The sequence below is a fragment of the Pseudophryne corroboree genome, chromosome 5 (genome assembly GCF_028390025.1).
Source record: "Pseudophryne corroboree isolate aPseCor3 chromosome 5, aPseCor3.hap2, whole genome shotgun sequence".
Taxonomy (NCBI): Eukaryota; Metazoa; Chordata; class Amphibia; order Anura; family Myobatrachidae; genus Pseudophryne; species Pseudophryne corroboree.
The window spans coordinates 375,554,973-375,573,692 of NC_086448.1; the positions used below are offsets into that span (position 1 = coordinate 375,554,973).

The following is an 18,720-nucleotide window of genomic DNA, read 5'->3' on the forward strand; positions in this document are numbered from 1 at the left end:
TTACACATTACGGCAGACAGCGCCCCCTTTTTACACATTACCGCAGACATCGTCCCCCTTTTTACACATTACAGCAGACAGCGCCCCCGTTTTTACACATTACGGCAGACATCGTCCCCTTTTTACACATTAGGGCAGACATCGTCCCCTTTTTACACATTACGGCAGACAGCGTCCCCTTTTTACACATTACGGCAGACATCGTCCCCCTTTTTACACATTACGGCAGACATCGTCCCCCTTTTTACACATTACAGCAGACAGTGCCCCCGTTTTTACACATTACGGCAGACATCGTCCCCCTTTTTACACATTACGGCAGACAGCGTCCCACTTTTTTACATATTATGGCAGACAGCGTTCCCTTTTTACACACTAAGGCAGACAGTCCCTTACCCCCCCTCCCCCTCCCCTAAACCCATATTGCAGTTTTTAACTCCGCGGCCTCCCCACCCCTAAACCTATATGGCAGCTGAAGAGCTGATCCAGGGGCTGGCTGGACAGGGGGTTTACCTGTTTGTCACAGTGGCAGACGATCCCCACTGTCCGATGATCCGCGCTGCTGCTGCCGCCGCCTGGAGACACTGCTGATGTGGCCTCTCCTGCTCGCTGGCCACCGCTTCTTCTCCTCACTCAGCCGCCGCTCCTGCTCACTGCAGTGCCCGCCCCCCGTGCCGCCCAGCGCGCGCATGGTAACAGAGGAAATCCCGGTCAGCTGACCCTGTGACGTGACCGGGATTTCCTCAGCGGCGCTGCGTCTGAGAGCGGCCTGTCGGGCCGCTTGTCATTGCACTCTGGTGGGGCACAGCGGGCCAGGCACGATCGGTCCGGCCCGCGGGACGCATGTTGCCCACCCCTATTCTAGAGGATGCTGCATCACAGCAGTCGTTTTTCTTTACACAAAAGCAGCATAATGTCACTTTTCCCTGATCCTGCAGAGTTAGATGACCTATTTAAATTAGCCTGGAAAAACCCAGACAAAAGATACCAAGTGTCAACAAGATTTTTGCACACTTTCCCATTTGCTCCTGAAGGAAGGAAATACTGGGAAGAACCCCCGGGAGTTGACATATCGGTCTCTCCACTGTCAAAAAAGGTGGTGCTGCCTGCCCCGGCTCTGTTACCATAAAGGACCCTGGGGATGAAAAATAGAGACTACAGTAAAGTCTATCTACCACAGCAGCAGGTGTATTGCAAAGGCCGGTCATAGGGTTGCTGAATGACCCATGCCATTCACATGTGGGCTACTCAAATTCGGGAGGGCCTCTCCAGGAAAATGCATCTGGTCACTATGGTGACTCTCCTGAAGCACATTCAGGAACTGCACGCGTCCTGTGTGATTCGCACAAGGAGATGGGCAATATTAATGCTAGGACTTCTGCCATAGCAGTGTCGGCGCGCAGGGCCTTGTGGTTGCGTCAATGGATTGCTGACGCAGAATCCAAGCGCAGTGAGGGTTGAGTTGGATATGTGGATTTCGAAAGTTACTGCTGGGAAATTTACATTTCTCTTTTCTGGGGCCCCGCCGACTAGGCGTTCCTACCCGGGGCCATCTGTTCAGTCCTTTCGGTCTAACAGATTTCGATCTAGGGCCAGAGGTGCCTCCAATGCGATTAGAGGCACCAGAGGTAAGATAAAAAGAGCTGCAGACACCGGTTCTCAGGAACATAGCACCAGTTCTGCTTCCACTAAGTCCTCAGCATGACGGTGCCCACCCACCCCGAGGGGATCTCGAGGAGGGAGCTCGACTTTGTCACTTCAGCCACTTCTCAGGGCTACAAGCTGGAGTTCGACAGTGCTCCTCCCCAATGATTTTTCAAATCAAGCCTGCCAGCTTTGTAGGATACGCAAGTTACGCTGCAACAGGCCATCCTAAAGTTGGTCCAGTCCCACATCATTGTTGCAGTACCAATACCACAACGAGGCAAGGGTTATTACTCCAGCCTGTTTGTGGTACCGAAAACGGACGATTCGGTAAGGCCCATTTTGAATCTAAAGTCCTTGAACCCTTATCTAAGGGTTTTCAAGTTCAAAATGGAATCCTTGAGAGCAGTGATTACGGGCCTGGAAGTCCAGGAATTCATGGCCTCCTTGGATTTCAAGGATATCTACCTTCATATTCCAATTTGGCCACCTCATCAGGCTTATCTGAGGTTTGCCCTACTGTAGGATCACTACCAGTTCCAGGCACTACCCTTCGGCCTGTTCCCAACTTCCGAGTGTGTTCACAAAGGTAGTGGCGGAGATGATGTTCCATCTCCGGGTCCAGGGGGTCAACGTTGTCCCTTAACTGGACGATCTTCTGATAAAAGCAAGATCCAGGGAGCTTTTATTGCTCTATATCGACCACACTATCTAACTTCTCTCACACCATGGGTGGATTCTCAATTTACAGAAGTCCCACTTGGAGCCAACTCAGCAGCTCCTGTTCCTGGGGATGCTACTGGATACTGTGGTCCAGAAGGTGTTCCTCCTGGAGAACAAAGCGAGAACACTTCAGGAGACGGTCCTCATGGTACTCCGACCTGCTCGAGTATCCATCCATCTTTGCATAAGATTGTTGGGGAAGTTGGTTGCCTCATACGAGGCAATCCATTATGGGAGGTTCCACGCCAGAACATTTCAATTGGATCTCCTGAACAAGTGGTCCGGATCACATCTACAGATGCACTGGATGATTCGGCTGTCACCTCAGGCCAGGATTTCCCTCCTATGATGGCTGCAGTCCTCCAATCTCCTGGAAGGCCGGAATTTCGGGATTCAGGATTAGACCCTCCTCACAACGGATGCAAGTCTGAGAGGATGGGGAGCTGTCACCCAAGGTGCGCAGTTCCAGGGCAGGTGGTCATCCCACAAAGCCCTCCTTCCGATCAACATTCTGGAACTTCGGTCGATGTACAATGCTCTGCTTCAGGCCTCTACTTTCCTCAGGGATCACGCGATCCAAGTACAGTTGGACAACGCCACAGCAGTGGCGTACATCAATCGACAAGGAGGGATGAAAAGCAGAGCCTGCATACGAGAGGTGTCAAAGAAAGGTGTCTGGGCGGAGCAATGTCAGCAATCTTCATTCCGGGTGTGGACAACTGGGAAGCAGACTTCCTCAGTCGTCACGATCTCCACCTGCAGGTGGATAATCTGCAGGTATTCCAGCAGATTATCCACCGGTGGGGATGCCCACAAATAGACATGATGGCTTCTTGACTCAACAAGAAGCTTCACTGGTATTGCTCACGAACCAGGGACCCTCAGGTGAGGGCAGTGGATGCACTGACGTTGCCTTGGCCTTACCGGCTGGTCTACTGGTTTCCTCCGATTCCGTTGCTCCCAAGGGTGCTCAAGCGAATCAGAAATCAAGGAGTCCAGGCAATTCTGATTGGCCTCGAAGGGCGTGGTACACAGATCTTCTGGACATGTCCGTCGAAGACCCTTGGCCTCTACCACTAAGAAGATATCTTCTTCAACAAGGACCGTTCGTCTACCCGGACTTACGGCGACTTTGTTTGACGGCATGGAGGTTGAGCGGAACATCCTAGCTCACAAGGGCCTTTTCAAAAAGGTTATTACTACCATGGTTCAGGCCAGGAAACCTGTGACGTCAAAACACTATCATCATATCTGGAGACGATATGTCTCTTGGTGCGAGGAACGCACGTATCCACCTGCAGAGTTCCACTTGGGCTGTTTCTTACATTTCCTGCAGGCGGGTGTGGACAAGGGCTTACATCTGGGTTCCATTAACGTCCAGATTTCAGCTCTCTGCATCCTCTTCCAGAAGAAATTTGCACTGTTGCCAGAAGTTCAGACTTTCTTGCAAGGGGTACTCCATATACAACCTCCTTTTTTGTTTTTGTTTTTTTAAACTCTTTATTTATACCAGGAGAAACAAAGAAATATACAATACAGATTCAGTTGCATAATAAAATGTGAAAATCAGTCTCCATGGAAATATTTTTCAAATAATTTTGTGCACATTTAGACAAACATACAAAGATGTCTCCCAAGCGGGGACCATATACATAAAGAAAAAAGAACAGCGAGGAATAATGAGAGAGGAAAAAGGGGGGAACGAGGAGAGTAAGGGGAAAGACAGATAAAGAGAGAAAAAGAACAACAGGGCCGATCTATGCCATGAGAGGAAATGAACACCCAATGTAGCCAGGAATAGTGCATACACTGTACAATGTATATATAGACATTCGGTCTATGTACTGTTAAATAACAAATAGGGACCTGGGAGGGCAAGACTGCGCCCGGAGGTAGGGTCCAGGTGCAGCATGACCAGAAATTCAGAAGACGGGGACAAAAGAACGGTTTGAACATCATAGTGGGGGAGACATCGCAAGCAACCAGGGGCCCCAAACGAGTTCAAATTTGTGGGGACGTCATGTAGATAATAAGTGTTTTTTTCCATATTAGCAACAAACCAAATATAATTATTCAAAGCTGGGATAGTAGGAGCAGCGGAGGATTTCCAATTTTTAGCTATTAAATATTTAGCAGCCACTAATATATGGGAGAACAATTTATTCAACAGAGGGTCAAGATCTGGATGTGGACGGGCCAATAAAAACATCCACGGGTCCAGTTCAAGCGCTAGTCCAGATAAGGAGTTCAGTATATCGAGTACCCTATTCCAGAAGTTAACAATACGTGGACAGGTCCACCAAATATGGAAGAGAGTTCCACGTTGACCGCATCCCCGCCAACAGACCGGGGTGGCAGAGGTGAACATCCGAGATAGTTTGTCCGGGGTATAATACCACCGATAATACAGTTTATAGGATGTCTCCTTGAGTCGGGTAGAGATAGAACTTTTAGCAATACCCTCCCGTACTTCCTCCCAGCAGGCTTCGTCTGGTGGGGGACCTAGGTCCCTCTCCCACTCCCGCTCATGGCGAGTCTGCGGCCCCGAGGAAACGCCAACCAACATAGAATAGATTAGCGAGATTAGCCCTCTACATATGGGTTTTGTGGTACATAGAGACTCAAAAGAAGTAAGATCCTGCAGAGCGTCAGCTTGAGGCAGGGAGAGAAGGAAATGACGGAGCTGAAAATATTCAAAAAAGGGAGGGGATAGTGAGGAAAACTTACATTTGATATCGTCTATTGACATCCAATGGCATTGTAGAGAGATATCATGTACCACATGGATCCGGGAGTTAAACCAGGATGTGAACCGTTAGGGTGAGACCCCAGCGGGGAAATCAGGATTGTCCCAGAGGGGTGTGAGAGGGGAGCATGAGGAGGACAGATTATATTTCGTAAAAGATTTATGCCAAATAGAAAGATGGAATTTAAGGGAGGGGGAGGTGTTCGTTAGTGTTAACTGATGTGGTTTGCCCAGACACCATAGCGAAGCCAGTGAACGAAGTCCCAAAGAAAGTGCAGCAAAATCGACCCAGGCAATAGAGCCACGGGGCGCAAAGGAGGCCACCATTTGGCTTAGATGGCTAGCCAAGTAATAAAATTTGACATCAGGAAATCCTCGGCCCCCCTCCAAGCGAGGGAGCCGGAGCACAGTAAAGGCTATCCGTGGGGGTTTGTCGTTCCAGACAAACTTCACGAATGAGGCCTGGGCATCTCTAAGAACCCTCTCCGGAACCCTCACAGGTAAAGTTTGAAAAAGGTAGAGAAGTTGTGGCATAACTGTCATTTTAAGGGCAATAATCCTACCCAGCCAGGATATAATATGCATTCTCCATCTTGCCAAATCAGATTTGATCTTGGTCAATAACCACGGGAAATTTTCAGAATACAGAGCATTATAATGAGAAGTAATATAAACACCGAGGTATTTAATCTTAGTGGCCTGCCAACGAAGGTCATATGAGGACTGCAGGGAGCGTTTGAGATCTCCAGGTACATGTAATAGCATGGCTTCAGATTTAATAAAATTTATTTTATAGCCGACAGGGAACCATATTCCTCTATAATCTGATACAAGGCGGGGAGAGAAGACTGCGGCTGAGTAAGAGACAGCAATACATCGTCGGCAAAGAGCGAAATCTTAGACTCCTGCGAGCCCACCTTCACTCCCCGAATTCCGTCAGAGTTTCTTATCATAGCGGCCAGGGGTTCAATGACCATGGCAAACACCAGGGGGGAGAAAGGACACCCCCGTCTGGTGCCATTGGATAGCGGGAAAGCAGGGGATAAAATTCCGTTTGTGAGGACCTTAGCTATAGGGGAGGAGTAGAGGGCAGAGACCCCTGTCAAAAATTCCACTGATATCCCAAATGCCTGCAGAGTCTGAAATAAGAAAGGCCATGAAATACGATCAAACGCCTTTTCGGCGTCGAGAGAAAGGATAATAGATGGGGTTTGCCTGCAATTCAACAATTGGATAATATCAATCGCTCTCCTAGTGTTGTCCCTGGCCTGACGTCCAGGGATGAATCCCACCTGGTCATAATGTATCAGACCGGGGAGCACACCATTGAGGCGAGTAGCCAAAATTTTTGCGTAAATTTTAGTATCCAGATTCAATAAGGATATCTGCCGATAGTTAGCACAATTTCGTGGATCTCTGTCCTCCTTGTGGATGACTATAACTCTAGCCTCCAGCATATTACTTGGGAATTGGGTGCCATGTAGTACAGCATTGAACAGTACCCTGAGATGGGGGACCAAAAAGGGGGAAAAAATTTTATAGTATGAGGCCGAGAAGCCATCAGGGCCCGGAGCTTTAGAAGATTTAAGATTCCTCAGAACGGCAGTTATTTCTTCATAAGTGATATCTTTATTCAGCTCCGAAGAGTCGAAGTCAGATAGCCGAGGGAGATTGGCCCGATGCAAGAATTCTGATATTAAGGCATCAGGGGGGCCGGGGTCTGAGTTAGTTGAGTTTAAATTATAGAGTTTAGTATAATAGTCCCGGAACACCCTGTTTATACCCCCTGGGGCATACGTGACCTCACCAGATTCGGCGTGCACCGCCAGAATATTATTTTGTGACCGTTGTGCTCTAAGGCGGGAAGCCAGGATTCTATCGGCTTTGTCGCCCTTCTCATAGAAGGTCTGATTAAGCCTCTGGAGAGTCTTCGCCGTACGTTCTTACAGAGAGAGCGACATTGCCGTTCTCGCTACCAGCAGGGACTCTAGGTTAGATGGGGTAGGGGAGAGTTTATGTTGGCGCTCAAGGGCCTGGAGTTTAGTAGAAAGGGAAAGGAAGCTAGTTTCCCGGGACTTTTTAAGCCTAGATGCCTGACTAATCAAGTGACCGCGTAAAACAGCTTTATGTGCCTCCCATAGAGTAACAGGTGAAGTCCCCGGGACGTCGTTAAGGAGAAAATAGTCAGCAAGGCAGCTTTTAATCTGGTTAGTAACTTCCTGACTATGCAATAGGGAATCGTTCAAACGCCAGGAGGTAGGAGGGGGACGTGGGGCAATAGATTGGAGATCAACAGTGATCGGGCAGTGGTCGGACCAAATCATAGGGAGTATGCTAGTAGATTTAAGTTTAGAGGACAGATCCCGGCTGAGTAGGATCATGTCGATCCTAGAATAGGACTTATGTACAGAGGAAAAAGAGTATAGTCCCTAGTCAGAGGGTCAGTTAGTCTGAAAGAGTCAAATAGCAACTGGAGTTTCAGAAGATCTAGCAGAGCAAGAGATGCCGAGGATGGGCGGGGGTGGGTAGAAGAGCGAGGAGAAGGAGGGGAGGACCTATCCAACGAGGCGTCAAGCACCTCATTAAAATCGCCTGCAACGATGACTTCCCCTCTGCAGAGTCTAGTCAAATGTGCACTCAACCTCCTAAAGAATGTAGCCTGGTTTTGGTTCGGTGCGTAGACATTAACAAGGGTACACAGGATATCATTTAGCTTCCCAATAAGAATAAGCCATCTACCCGATTTATCCACATGACTGTCCAACAATTCAAACGTAAGGTGGGCAGCTATCAAAATGGAGACCCCCCTTTTCTTGTGTGTAGCATCACACGCATGAAATGTAAGAGGGTAGGCTTTAGATTTTAAATCAGGATAAAGGGATTTCTTAAAGTGGGTTTCTTGTAGGAAAACCAAATCACCTTTGGCCTGTTTAAGGGAGAGGAAAAGCTTGGTGCGTTTGTTAGGGCTGTTCAAACCTTAAACATTATGTGAATAGATTTTAAGAGCCATGGCCAGCGAGTTTTCGGAACGCCTCATTGCCTCCCTCCGGACACCGCAACCCTATAGCAAACCAGAGCAAAAACATTGTGAATATACATGGCAATCGGCGGACAACATTACACATTTGAACAAGAAAAAGAAAAGAACACAGAAACAGGGGGAGCAAAACACGGGAAAAGTAGGGAAGAGGGGAAGATTGGAGACCAGAAGGAACTACATCTGGTCTAGCGTGCCGGTCAGGGGACAACAAAAAGGGGTCACTAAGTGACAACAACGGGACATGGGTATAAGACCCAACTGTGGGGACGCGGCCCAGCCGGGCCAGGTGCATCAAGAGCAGCGGACACTTACCATTGTGTCCTGAGTCTAGGGACCAGTGTTAAGGGGATAAAGGAGTAAACAACAATTCCTAATCCCTACTACCACATAGGGTAGCTAGTAATGTAAAAGTGGCTATCTAAAGCTGAAAACAAACATTACCATAAGCGGAGGATAGCACTAACAAACAATAAAACAAAAAGTGTCAGTTCCAGCAGAGAGGGATACATTTCCCATAAGGGGAGCCTCAGCCCTATACTCTCCCTGTATACATGGCTACGGTGGTAAAAGCTAATTGGTTAGTTGGTTATGCCAGGTGTAAGGGGAGCCGGGCCAGTAGTGGAACGGAAACCGAGAGAAATTACATCTCCACAAGATAAGCATACGTAGAAGTAACAAAATACATAAATGAAACAGTATTTAAACATGTAAGGCATGAAGCGTTAGGGCCAGCAGAGGCGGATTTCCGTGCCGAGGGCACTCGCGACCAGTCTCTGTTCAGGGAGCGTCTCGAAGTGTCAGTCGACTCTACAGAAGAAGCCTCGCACATCCGCTGTGGAGACTCAGACAGGGTCGGAGGCGGGGAAATACCCAGGTTACGTAAGAGTCCTTTAGCTTCGGCTAGATCCCTAGCCGAGTGGAGGCGGTTATGATGCCACACAAGAATGCGAAAGGGGAAACCCCATCTATAGCGAATGCCACTGTCTCGAAGAGCCAAGGTAATGGGTCGGAATTATTTCCTTTTAAGCAGGGTGCTAGGAGCAATATCTTGGAATATTTAAAGAGAGTGTCCCAGGAAATCCAGCTTGGAAAGCTTCCTAGCCTCCCTAAGCAAGTCCTCTTTAGCCGAATAATAATGGCATCGCAGAATAACATCTCTGGGTTGAGCCTGATCCTGAGAGCGAGGTCGGAGAGCCCTGTGTGCCCTATCCAACAAAAGTTGGTCTGTCGGAGTTGAAGGCGACAGGTGCACAAAAATTTTCTTGAGGTAGTCGTGCAGGGACGTCATATCAACGTCTTCAGGGATACCCCGGATGCAGAGATTATTCCGGCGCGCCCTATTATCTTGGTCTTCTTGGCGTTCTAAGAATAAGTGCATTTTCTGCTTTAGGCCTTGAATTTCATCGCCTACTCCCTGTTGAAAAGCGACCACTTCATCCAGTTTAGACTCTTAAGTGGTCCGTCCTGTCTCCAAGGTCGGTAAAGTCATCTTTTAGAGAGGCAATGGCCGTATGTACCTCCGCCTGTACCGCCTGCACAGATTTCCTCGTCTCCTGAATTTCGCGGAAAAGCAGATGGAGATCCTTCCGGGTCAATGGAGAATGGTCTGAGTCCTCCGAGTCCGAAATGTCAGGTTGCGAGGAAGTCCCCTGTCCCGGAGATTTAGTATTTGAGTAGGCAAATTTTTTCAGGCTCTGGCTCAGGTCTGTGCCGTGTTGCTTTTTGTTACCTCTAGGCATGGTGGAACGTACGTGTAGGACAATGAGAGAGAATCACTGCATCACTGTGCTAGAAAAGTCCCGGTAGCAGGGATAGAACAGTGCAATTATTATGACATAGACGTTCCGAAGACTAAGGGCAGGTTCCAATGAATCACATTATGAGGGAAGCAGGTTCCCCCAAGCAGCCGAAATCAAACAGTAAAGCTACCAGCAGATGGAGCTCCAGCCTCAAATATCATAGGTGAAGCAAGGCATAGAACAGAGATAGCAGAGGCCTTCGCAGAATTTAAAGAACGGACCCAAGGGGTCCCCCCTGATCTCAATTGCTGCTGCCCGCGTAATTTGGTCCCCCACAGTGATAGAATGACGTGGTGCAGACAGACAGTGTCAGGGCAGAATGTAGTGCTAATGCAGACACAGACTACCTTCCTACACAGCCACATTAAAGCATGGTGGGGGCAATAGGCAGGATCTAATATGTGGTGACCCCCAGCCACGGTCCAGCCAGTGGCTAGGGCACCCCACCCCTACCTCCAGCCGCTGAAAGTGACAAGAGTGTCCCGGATTCCGGATCCAATATGGGCGCCGGCAGCCAAGGGAGCTGAGGCAATCCAAGCTCACCTCCACAAGCTCCGAGTGCAGGTCTCCCTGGGCGTCAGAGACCAGGAGGCAGCCGGCTTCAGTGCGGCAGAAGAGAGCCGCTTCCAGTACAATTTACCCGGTGGAAGGGCCGGCCGCCGGCTTCCAGGGACCCGCGGCGGTCGCCCCGGCAACCACAAGTTCCGTCTCACTAGACGGGAGCAGGCCGCCGTGCGCACCAGGTCCTCCAGCTCACCGGGCAGACAAGGAGCACCTCCCGGCGCACACGGAGGCTGCAGGCGGGACTCCGATGAGGAAAGCGGAGCTGTGCAAGGTGACGGTCGCTCCGCTGGGCCAGTCAGCTCACGTCCACCACGGCCGGGTCTCAGTGTAAATCCAGCCCCCGGCTTCTGCTAGGCGCGCAGGCCCCAACCCGCAAGGAGGCAGGAGGCCTCCCCCGGCTCCGGGACCCGACACACCGGGTGCAGGGGGAACTGGGGCAATAATCAGAGGGCAATTAGGCTGTGATAAGGGCTGGAATGAGGGCCAGAGAAGGCACTTTACACGCTGGCAGCTGGAGCTAAACACAGGCACGTCCGTCCAGCTTGCCTGCCAGGCCACGCCCCGTACAACCTCCTTTTGTGCCGCATACGGCACCCTGGGAGTTGATTGTGGTGTTGGAATTTCTACAGTCCTCCTGGTTTGAAACTGATGACGGTAGAAGACAAGGACCTCACGTGGAAGATGGTGATGTTACTGGCCCTGGCTTTTGCTAGACGTGTCTCATATCGGGGCCATATCGTGTAAAAGTCCATACTTGGTCTTTTACGAGGACAGAGCGGAGCGCAGGACAAGGCAGAAGTTCCTGCTGAAGGTTGTTTCTGTGTTTCACCTGAATCAACCTATTGTGGTTCCGTCCAGTTCTGTCACTTCTGCTCCTCCGGAGACATTGGATGCTGTGCGAGCCTTGAAGTTCTATATCAAGAGAGCTGCTCGGATCAGCAAGATGGATTCCTTGTTCGTGCTCTATGATGCACAGAAAAAGGGTTGTCCTGCTTCGAAGCAGTCCATTGCTTGTTGGCTTAGGTTTACTATCCAACAGGTCTATGCGTCGGCAGCCTTACCTGTTCCTAAGTCTCTGAAGGCCCACTCTACAAGATCAGTGGGCCCTTCCTGGGCGGCTGCCCGTGGAGTCTCGGCCTTGCTACTGTGCTGAGCTGCTACCTGGTCGGGGAAGAACACTTTTGTGAAGTTCTACAAGTTTGATACCCTGGCCAAAGAGGATACCCAGTTTGGGCAGGCGGTGCTTCAGACGTCTCTGCACATTCCCGCCCGTTCTGGATGCTTTGGGACATCCCCATCGTACTAAGGCCCTCATTCCGACCCGATCGCATGCTGCACTTCTTCGCAGCGGTGCGATCGGGTCTGGAATGCTCATGCGCGGCGACATCTGTAACCAGGCAACGACGCTGACAGCGAAGAAAGCGGTCGCAGCGGCGACCGCAAGAACATCGACAGCAGGGAGGCGTTCCGGGGCGTCAACTGACCGTTTGAAGCCGTTTTCGGGGAGTGGTAAGAAAAACGCAGGCGTGTCCAGGCGAACGGAGGGTGGATGTCTGACGTCAAAGCCGTGACCATCATTGCTGGACCTGTCGCACAGGGTAAGTATGTCCAGGGCTGGTCTTGTTTTGTGTGACTATTTTTTGGCATAGCATGGCTGCACAAGCGATCGCAGCCCTGCTATGCTAAAATACACTCCCTCTTAGGTGGAGATTAGTTGATCGCACCAGCAGCAAAAAGTTGCTTGGTGCGATCAACTCGGAATGAGGGCCTAAGTCTCCCCAATATCCCTTATGGATGCTGGAGAAAATAGGATTTTAATTACCTACCGGTAAATCCTTTTCTCGTAGTCCATAAGGGATTTTGGGCGCCCGCCTCAGTGCGTTGACTTTTCTGCGGGTTCTCTTTATGTGGTTACCTGTTCAGCTGTTGCGGTTGTTGTTTCCAGCTGTTGCTGGTTGTTACATGTTTGTGGTGTGCTGGTATTAAATCTCACCAGTCTTCGTTATGTTCCTTCTCTCATATATGTCCTTTCTCCTTCGGGCACTGTTTTACCTATAACTGCCTGTGGGAGGGGGCAAAGAGGGGAGGAGCCAGCACGCAAGATATATAAAGTGCATCTGCTTGTTTGAACCCCGTCTATAGCCATCGTACAAAGTCTCCCCAATATCCCTTATAGACTACGAGAAAAGGAGTTACCGGTATGTAATTTTAAAATCCTGTTTTTATACATTGTTTCAGGGTCATTGAGGATGATCAAAGGTATGTGATTATTTTTTATTTTTACTCTTGCTTTTTCATTTGCAAAATCTGTTTGCACTCTTGGTAGATCGAGGGATTTTCCGCTCTTTCATTTGTTTACAGTTCACTTTTTCCTTTTTCTTTTTTTTTTTTGGAATATGTTCTTGCCCAAAGTCCTGTCTTGTCTATTTTTGTTGGCTGTGTTGGATTAAGAATATCAAACAGTTAGATACATTCAGAGGGACAGTATAATAAAATGTCAATGTTGGTCAGTACTGTATACCGGAGTATCTGTAGTATTATGGGACAACAAAGTGGTTAGCATTGCTGTATCACCATTCTATTGTCATGAGTTTGATTCCTGACAAGGTTCCCATCTGAGAGCAGTTTGTATGGTCTCTCCGTGCTTGCGGGCTTCCCCCAGAGGCATATTCCAAAAACCTACTGCTAGGTTAATTGACTGCTAACTACAAAGTACCCTAGTGTTTGCACTTGTGTATTGTCCAAAGCACTGAATAGTGAATTACTTAAATGCAGCTGCACTGCTTCTACAAACTGCCAAAAGGCTTCATACAGATTTAATAAGTGCCAAGTATTTGAATATTGAGGCAGCAATTTAATTAAGAATAATTGCTGATATAACAATTACAGAAACCCCAGTTTGTAGTGCCATCATGCTTTTCTTTTTCTACAGCTGCTTTGCCAATTAATTATTTGGATTTCTCCAGACCTCACATACCCGCTAGAATGCAGTTGTTGCACCCAAAATCCACCCCTGTCCATGTAGGTAGGGAGGATGAGGTACAGATGTGTCCTCCTACATCTTGCCTCAATACCACATGCAGCGCGAGATGCCTGGCGTGAGTGATCCGGTAGTTCCTGGGCAGCTCTGCTATGTTACAGAGGTTTGAGACTAGAAGGGCTATTTAATGTGACTGCAGCAAGGATGTAGGAGGACACATCTGTATATGAGTCACTATGGAAATGAAACACATAAATATTTTAAAAAGGAATAAATCTATAAATTAAATATTTCATATTTTTCTACCTTGACCACTGGTTGGCAATTGAGTGCTCCTTCTCTCAGCTGTCTTGAGATTCCTTCACAAACTAGAAATGCATCAAGTTCGTGAGCAGGTGGAAAATATGGAGAGGCGTACATTACAAATGTGAAAGTTGGCCATACGCTGCAGACCAGCTGATAGTGATAGAAGAGGAGCCATCTGCCCCAATAGTTGGTGGCCCACACTGCACAGTATATAGAGGAGTTCTCCATTCAGCCTGAAGTTGGCGGAAAGACAGGCCTGGCAACTAAACCAAACAATACAGACAGGATTTCAGTAGTTTCCTGGGTGAACCACCTTTTTTTCAGTACCTTTCACTGGAAAATAATCATTCACACCAGTCATTTAGTTTGCACGTTTATCATGCAGTGTTGCAAGCTTAACTAGATATTAAGGCCCATATTTATCAAACCTTGTAGAGTAATAAAGTGCACAGTGTTTTCAAACACATCCTGCAACATGGCAGTTGGTTTGTATTTTATTACTGTGCAATTTATCGATCTCCAATGCTTGATAAATATGGGCCTAAAAGTCCAACTTCCTACCCCTTTAGAACCACCCCTTTCATTAACAAAACACTTTGTTGTGCTTCTGAGAATATTCTTTTACGATTAGCCTCCTTTATATCTTAAATTATAGATAAATGAAGCAACTTGTTATGTGTGTTGCTTTTTATTTATTTTTTAGTGTATTTTTTAAACCATTTTTGCCTGAGTTTCAAACTAATCTTTTAAAGTATTTTAAAATTACATTGTTGCTACGTATACGATACAAAAAAAATTATTTGATATTGAGAGCCATTTCGATAAAAAACATTGGGGTAGATGTATTAAGCCTGGAGAAGGGATAAAGAAGTGATAAGGCAGTGATAAGTGCAATCTGATAACGCACCAGCCAGTCAGCACCTAACTGTCCTTTTTCAAATCTGTACTGACTGGCTGGTGCATTATCACCTTGCTCTTATCACTGTTTAGCATATATGCTTATTTTATTTATTTTTTTCTCCAAGTTGTATTTTTGAGCCAGAAGGCAATGCATGCAGCTTAACAGACAGCACTGCAGAGGAACACGTATTAGCTCTGGTAGAGCATGCTGCGGATGAAGCAAGGGATAAGGTCAACAGATATTTACCGAATTGCAAGGTATCTTCTGTAATAAATAGATGGAATTTAATGATGTGGTTATGATATTATTAGGTGTAAAATAATGTAGTCTTAATTGGTGTTTAATATTTTCAGATTGGTTACCTTAAAAAGAATGTAGATGGAACGCTAATTTATACTGTGGTCAACTCTGATCCAGATGCTGAGGGTAAGTAGTGATATTTTATTTTGAATGTTTTGGGAGTAATGCATCTTTTTAGATTTTCAATCACATGTCATCTCTTCCTAACTGATTGATTCCTTCCAATCCCGCCTCCAGGATTTTGCCCATGCTGTTCCCTACCACTGGAACTCTCTCCCTATCTGTCTCTCCATCTCTCTAGGATTGATGGATGGTAGTCAGTCAAAAGGTGTACAGTCAATAAGTCAACGCAATATGGTCGACAAGTACTAAAGGTGGTCAGGGTCAAAAGGCAATAAGGTTTAGAAGGCAGACGTGACAATGGTCGACACTTGTTTTTGTGTTTTTACAACTTAATTTACCATACCAGTCACAAGCTATTACCTTTAGTAACCTTGTGATTGATTTGGGTTATATATGTTTAAACATACAAAATAACACCTTAAAATAAAAATCTTGTGTCGAGCATTTTCATGCCGACCTTTTTACCATGTCGACCTTTTGAATGTTTATCTGTTAATCTACCCCCCAAGGCCCACTATTTTATCAAACCCTTCCAGCTATCATCCTAACCCCACTGCTTCATTCTCTTCCTTGTAAGCTTTTACAAACATGGCCCTATTATGACCGCTACTGCAACAATGTTTATATGTACATTTCCTGCAATATTGTTTACTGTAAGTCACAGTTCTTGTTCTGTTAATACTTTTTCTGTTCATGTAGTTTGTAAGGTGCTGTAGACCCCTTGTGACACCATATAAACAAAGCGCAATAATAATCTAATACCTGCCTATCTGTTCTATAGCCTATTATTCACCATTTGCAGGTACTTAGGGCCTTATTCAGGTTTTTAGCAAACCATAAAAGTTAGCAATTGAGCAAAGCCATGTTGCACTGCAGGTGGGGCAGATGTAACATGTGCAGAGAGAGTTAGATTTGGGTGGGGTGTGTCCAAACTGAAATCTAAATTGCAGTGTAGAAATTAAGCAGCCAGTATTTACCCTGCACAGAAACAATATAACCCACTGAAATCTACATCTCTCTGCACATTACATCTGCCCTACCTGCACTGCAACATGATTTATAGGCAGCCCTAAAGAAAAAATAGAAGAAATTGAAGAAAGCTTTTATTAGAAGACTGAGCCGCAGCACTGTTATGTTCAGGGGACATGCTGTGCTGCGGCTCCATCACCTCCCCTATGCGGCGCTGTATACTCCTGCGGCCTGGTTCCCGGGTACTTACAGTGGAGCCGCACCGGTACTTTGGCACACTGCCGCAGCTCACCTCCAGGATCGCGTGGCTGCAGAACTTGGAGAGGAGGTAAGGGGGTCCCCCAGGTGGCACCCGCCGGGTGAAATCACGATTCACGCGTGGTCCATGGGAGACGGATCGCGCAGCTGGCGTGGACACTCTACTGCTCAGGGACCCCACTATATCCTCCAGGGCAGTCACGGAGCACAGGCATGTATTTCACAGGCTCCATATAGTACCGGTGGTGAAGTCCAGCATGGTGGGGATAGAGCGCTGCCTGTAGCCCCTCGCGCCATCTCCTGCAGATGCTCCCGCCCTGGAGCTGCTTTCACTTTCCCCTCACTCCCTGCTGAGACCTGGAGCCATTTTTCACTGAAGGGCTGCTCTCTATGGGATTGCTGGGTGCTGTCTCCTCTGTATAGCCGCCTGTTCCAGCGCAGTGCTTATACAGGGCACTTGAGTATTCTACCTGTCATTTTGACTGTGTTATTAGTTTAGAAATTAAGTGTGTTACTGACAGAATAGGTGGTTTGATTATTCTGTGATGTACATCCAGTACTGTTGTGCATTGTTATATCTGTCTGCATATACATAACTTCTGTTATATGTGAAGTGCCTGTCCTGTGCAGTATTATTGTTGTGTTCATTATTCCTGCATTGTGTTTGTGACTGAGTGTGCCATATAGCTGCTGTGTTTTTTCCTTTAGTGTATCACACCTCTGCTATCACTATATTCTGAGCCCCGTGAGGATGAGTGCGTCAGGGTTATATTGTTTGGCTATATTGTTCTGTGTGCCCCTCTGCTACATTCCTCATAATGTCTGCCACACTAGGTGGGAATTCCACGGATGCTCCTGCTTCAGTGCTGATCCCACGGATTTACCAGGGGGGAAACCTGCTGCTGGGGATGTGGGTGCTTGGTCCCTTACCACTCCCACTCCACCTGTGGCCCCCGTGGCCAATCAAGAGCCACCCTGGGCTACCTTCTCTTGTATGCTGCATTCTTTGGTACACGTCTTACGCCCCCTGTGGGACTTCCTGTGCCATTTCAGCCACAAATTGTCCCTGTAGCAAATCCGCCTTGGGCGGGCACACTATCTAACCAGATACAGGTTTTAAATAAATCTTTGGTTAAACAAAAGTCTACACCTCAGCCCTCTGGGGCTAAGGGGCCCTCTAAGCGTGTGGTTTCCTCCTCTCAATCCACTCATGTTTCAGATACTTCTGATGAGGTTGGGGCCTATACTGATCCGACTGATTCTGACTCTGCAGTCTATGATGGGGAGCATGTCACTCAGGTTGATGTTCCTGACTTAGTGGAAGCTATCAAAATGGTTCTCCAGATTGATGATGAAGCTGTTCCCACTATTGCATCAAAAAAGCCTGATAAATTCAAGCGTCAGAAAGTGGCTAAAGTAGTTTTTCCTCATTCTGACCTTTTAATTGACATACGTCAAGTGGCTTGGGTCTCCCCAGCAAAGAAGTTTGCCCTATCCAAGAAGATGTTGGCTCGTTTTCTTATCCCTGCGGAGTTGAGTAACAGGTTGGAAACTCCACCGCCAGTCGACTCTCATGTCGCCCGTATTGTGGTGTTCTTTTCTCTGCCTGTCACCACTGTCGCCTCCCTGAAGGAACCGACCGATAAGCGTGTGGAGGGTTGCCTGAAGTGTATTTATTCCTTAACTGGGCAATTCACAGTCCCACTATTGTGGCCTCCTGGGCTGCAAAAGCTATTGATGCGGTGGTTCAGGTTTTAGAGGAAGAGCTACCTCAGGATATTTCTGACATTGCCAAACAGTGCCTGTCTCATATTACCACCGCCTCCCATTATATTGAAGATGCGTCCTCTGAGGCAGGTATTCTGGTGTCCAAAGCATCCACTACGTCTATTTTGGCTCGCCGGATTCTGTGGTTGCGGTCCTGGAAGGTGGGCCTAGATTCCAAGAGGACTCTGGAGGTACTCCCTTTTAAGGGAGACATCCTATTTGGTGAAGATCTTAATAAGATTGTGACTGACTTAGCCTCTGCTAAGACTGCGTGCCTTCCTAATACTACTACTCCTGCTCCTAAAGCTAAAAGTACTACTTTTCGTTCCTTTCGCACTTCAGGTAAATCAAAGGGTCAGGTGTACTCGAGCAAGCCTCGTACTTCCAAGACCGGTAAGCCCAAATCTAAAGAAATTCTGGGCTGCCTGTCAGCCTGCTTCCAGACAGGACAAGCCTGCAGCATGACGGGACGGGCCTCCCACCTAGGGTGGGAGGCCGACTCCTGCAGTTCACCCAGGTCTGGTTATGGACCACTTCAGACATGTGGGTGCAGGATGTTGTCTCTCATGGGTACGCGGTCTCTTTCAAGAGATGCCTCCC

The 18,720-nt window shown here is 47.7% G+C and overlaps 1 protein-coding gene across 9 annotated transcripts in view; it reads left to right on the forward strand.

The window, feature by feature from the left end:
• BRD9 (bromodomain containing 9) overlaps positions 1–18,720 on the forward strand; it is a 351,813-nt gene that overhangs the window by 155,941 nt on the left and 177,152 nt on the right. For all 9 annotated transcript variants that reach the window (XM_063922671.1, XM_063922669.1, XM_063922670.1 and 6 more), the window contains exons 8-10: positions 12,755–12,775; positions 14,828–14,960; positions 15,057–15,129. In XM_063922671.1, coding sequence (XP_063778741.1) covers positions 12,755–12,775; positions 14,828–14,960; positions 15,057–15,129 — 227 coding nt within the window. The remainder of the gene's footprint in view (positions 1–12,754; positions 12,776–14,827; positions 14,961–15,056; positions 15,130–18,720) is intronic.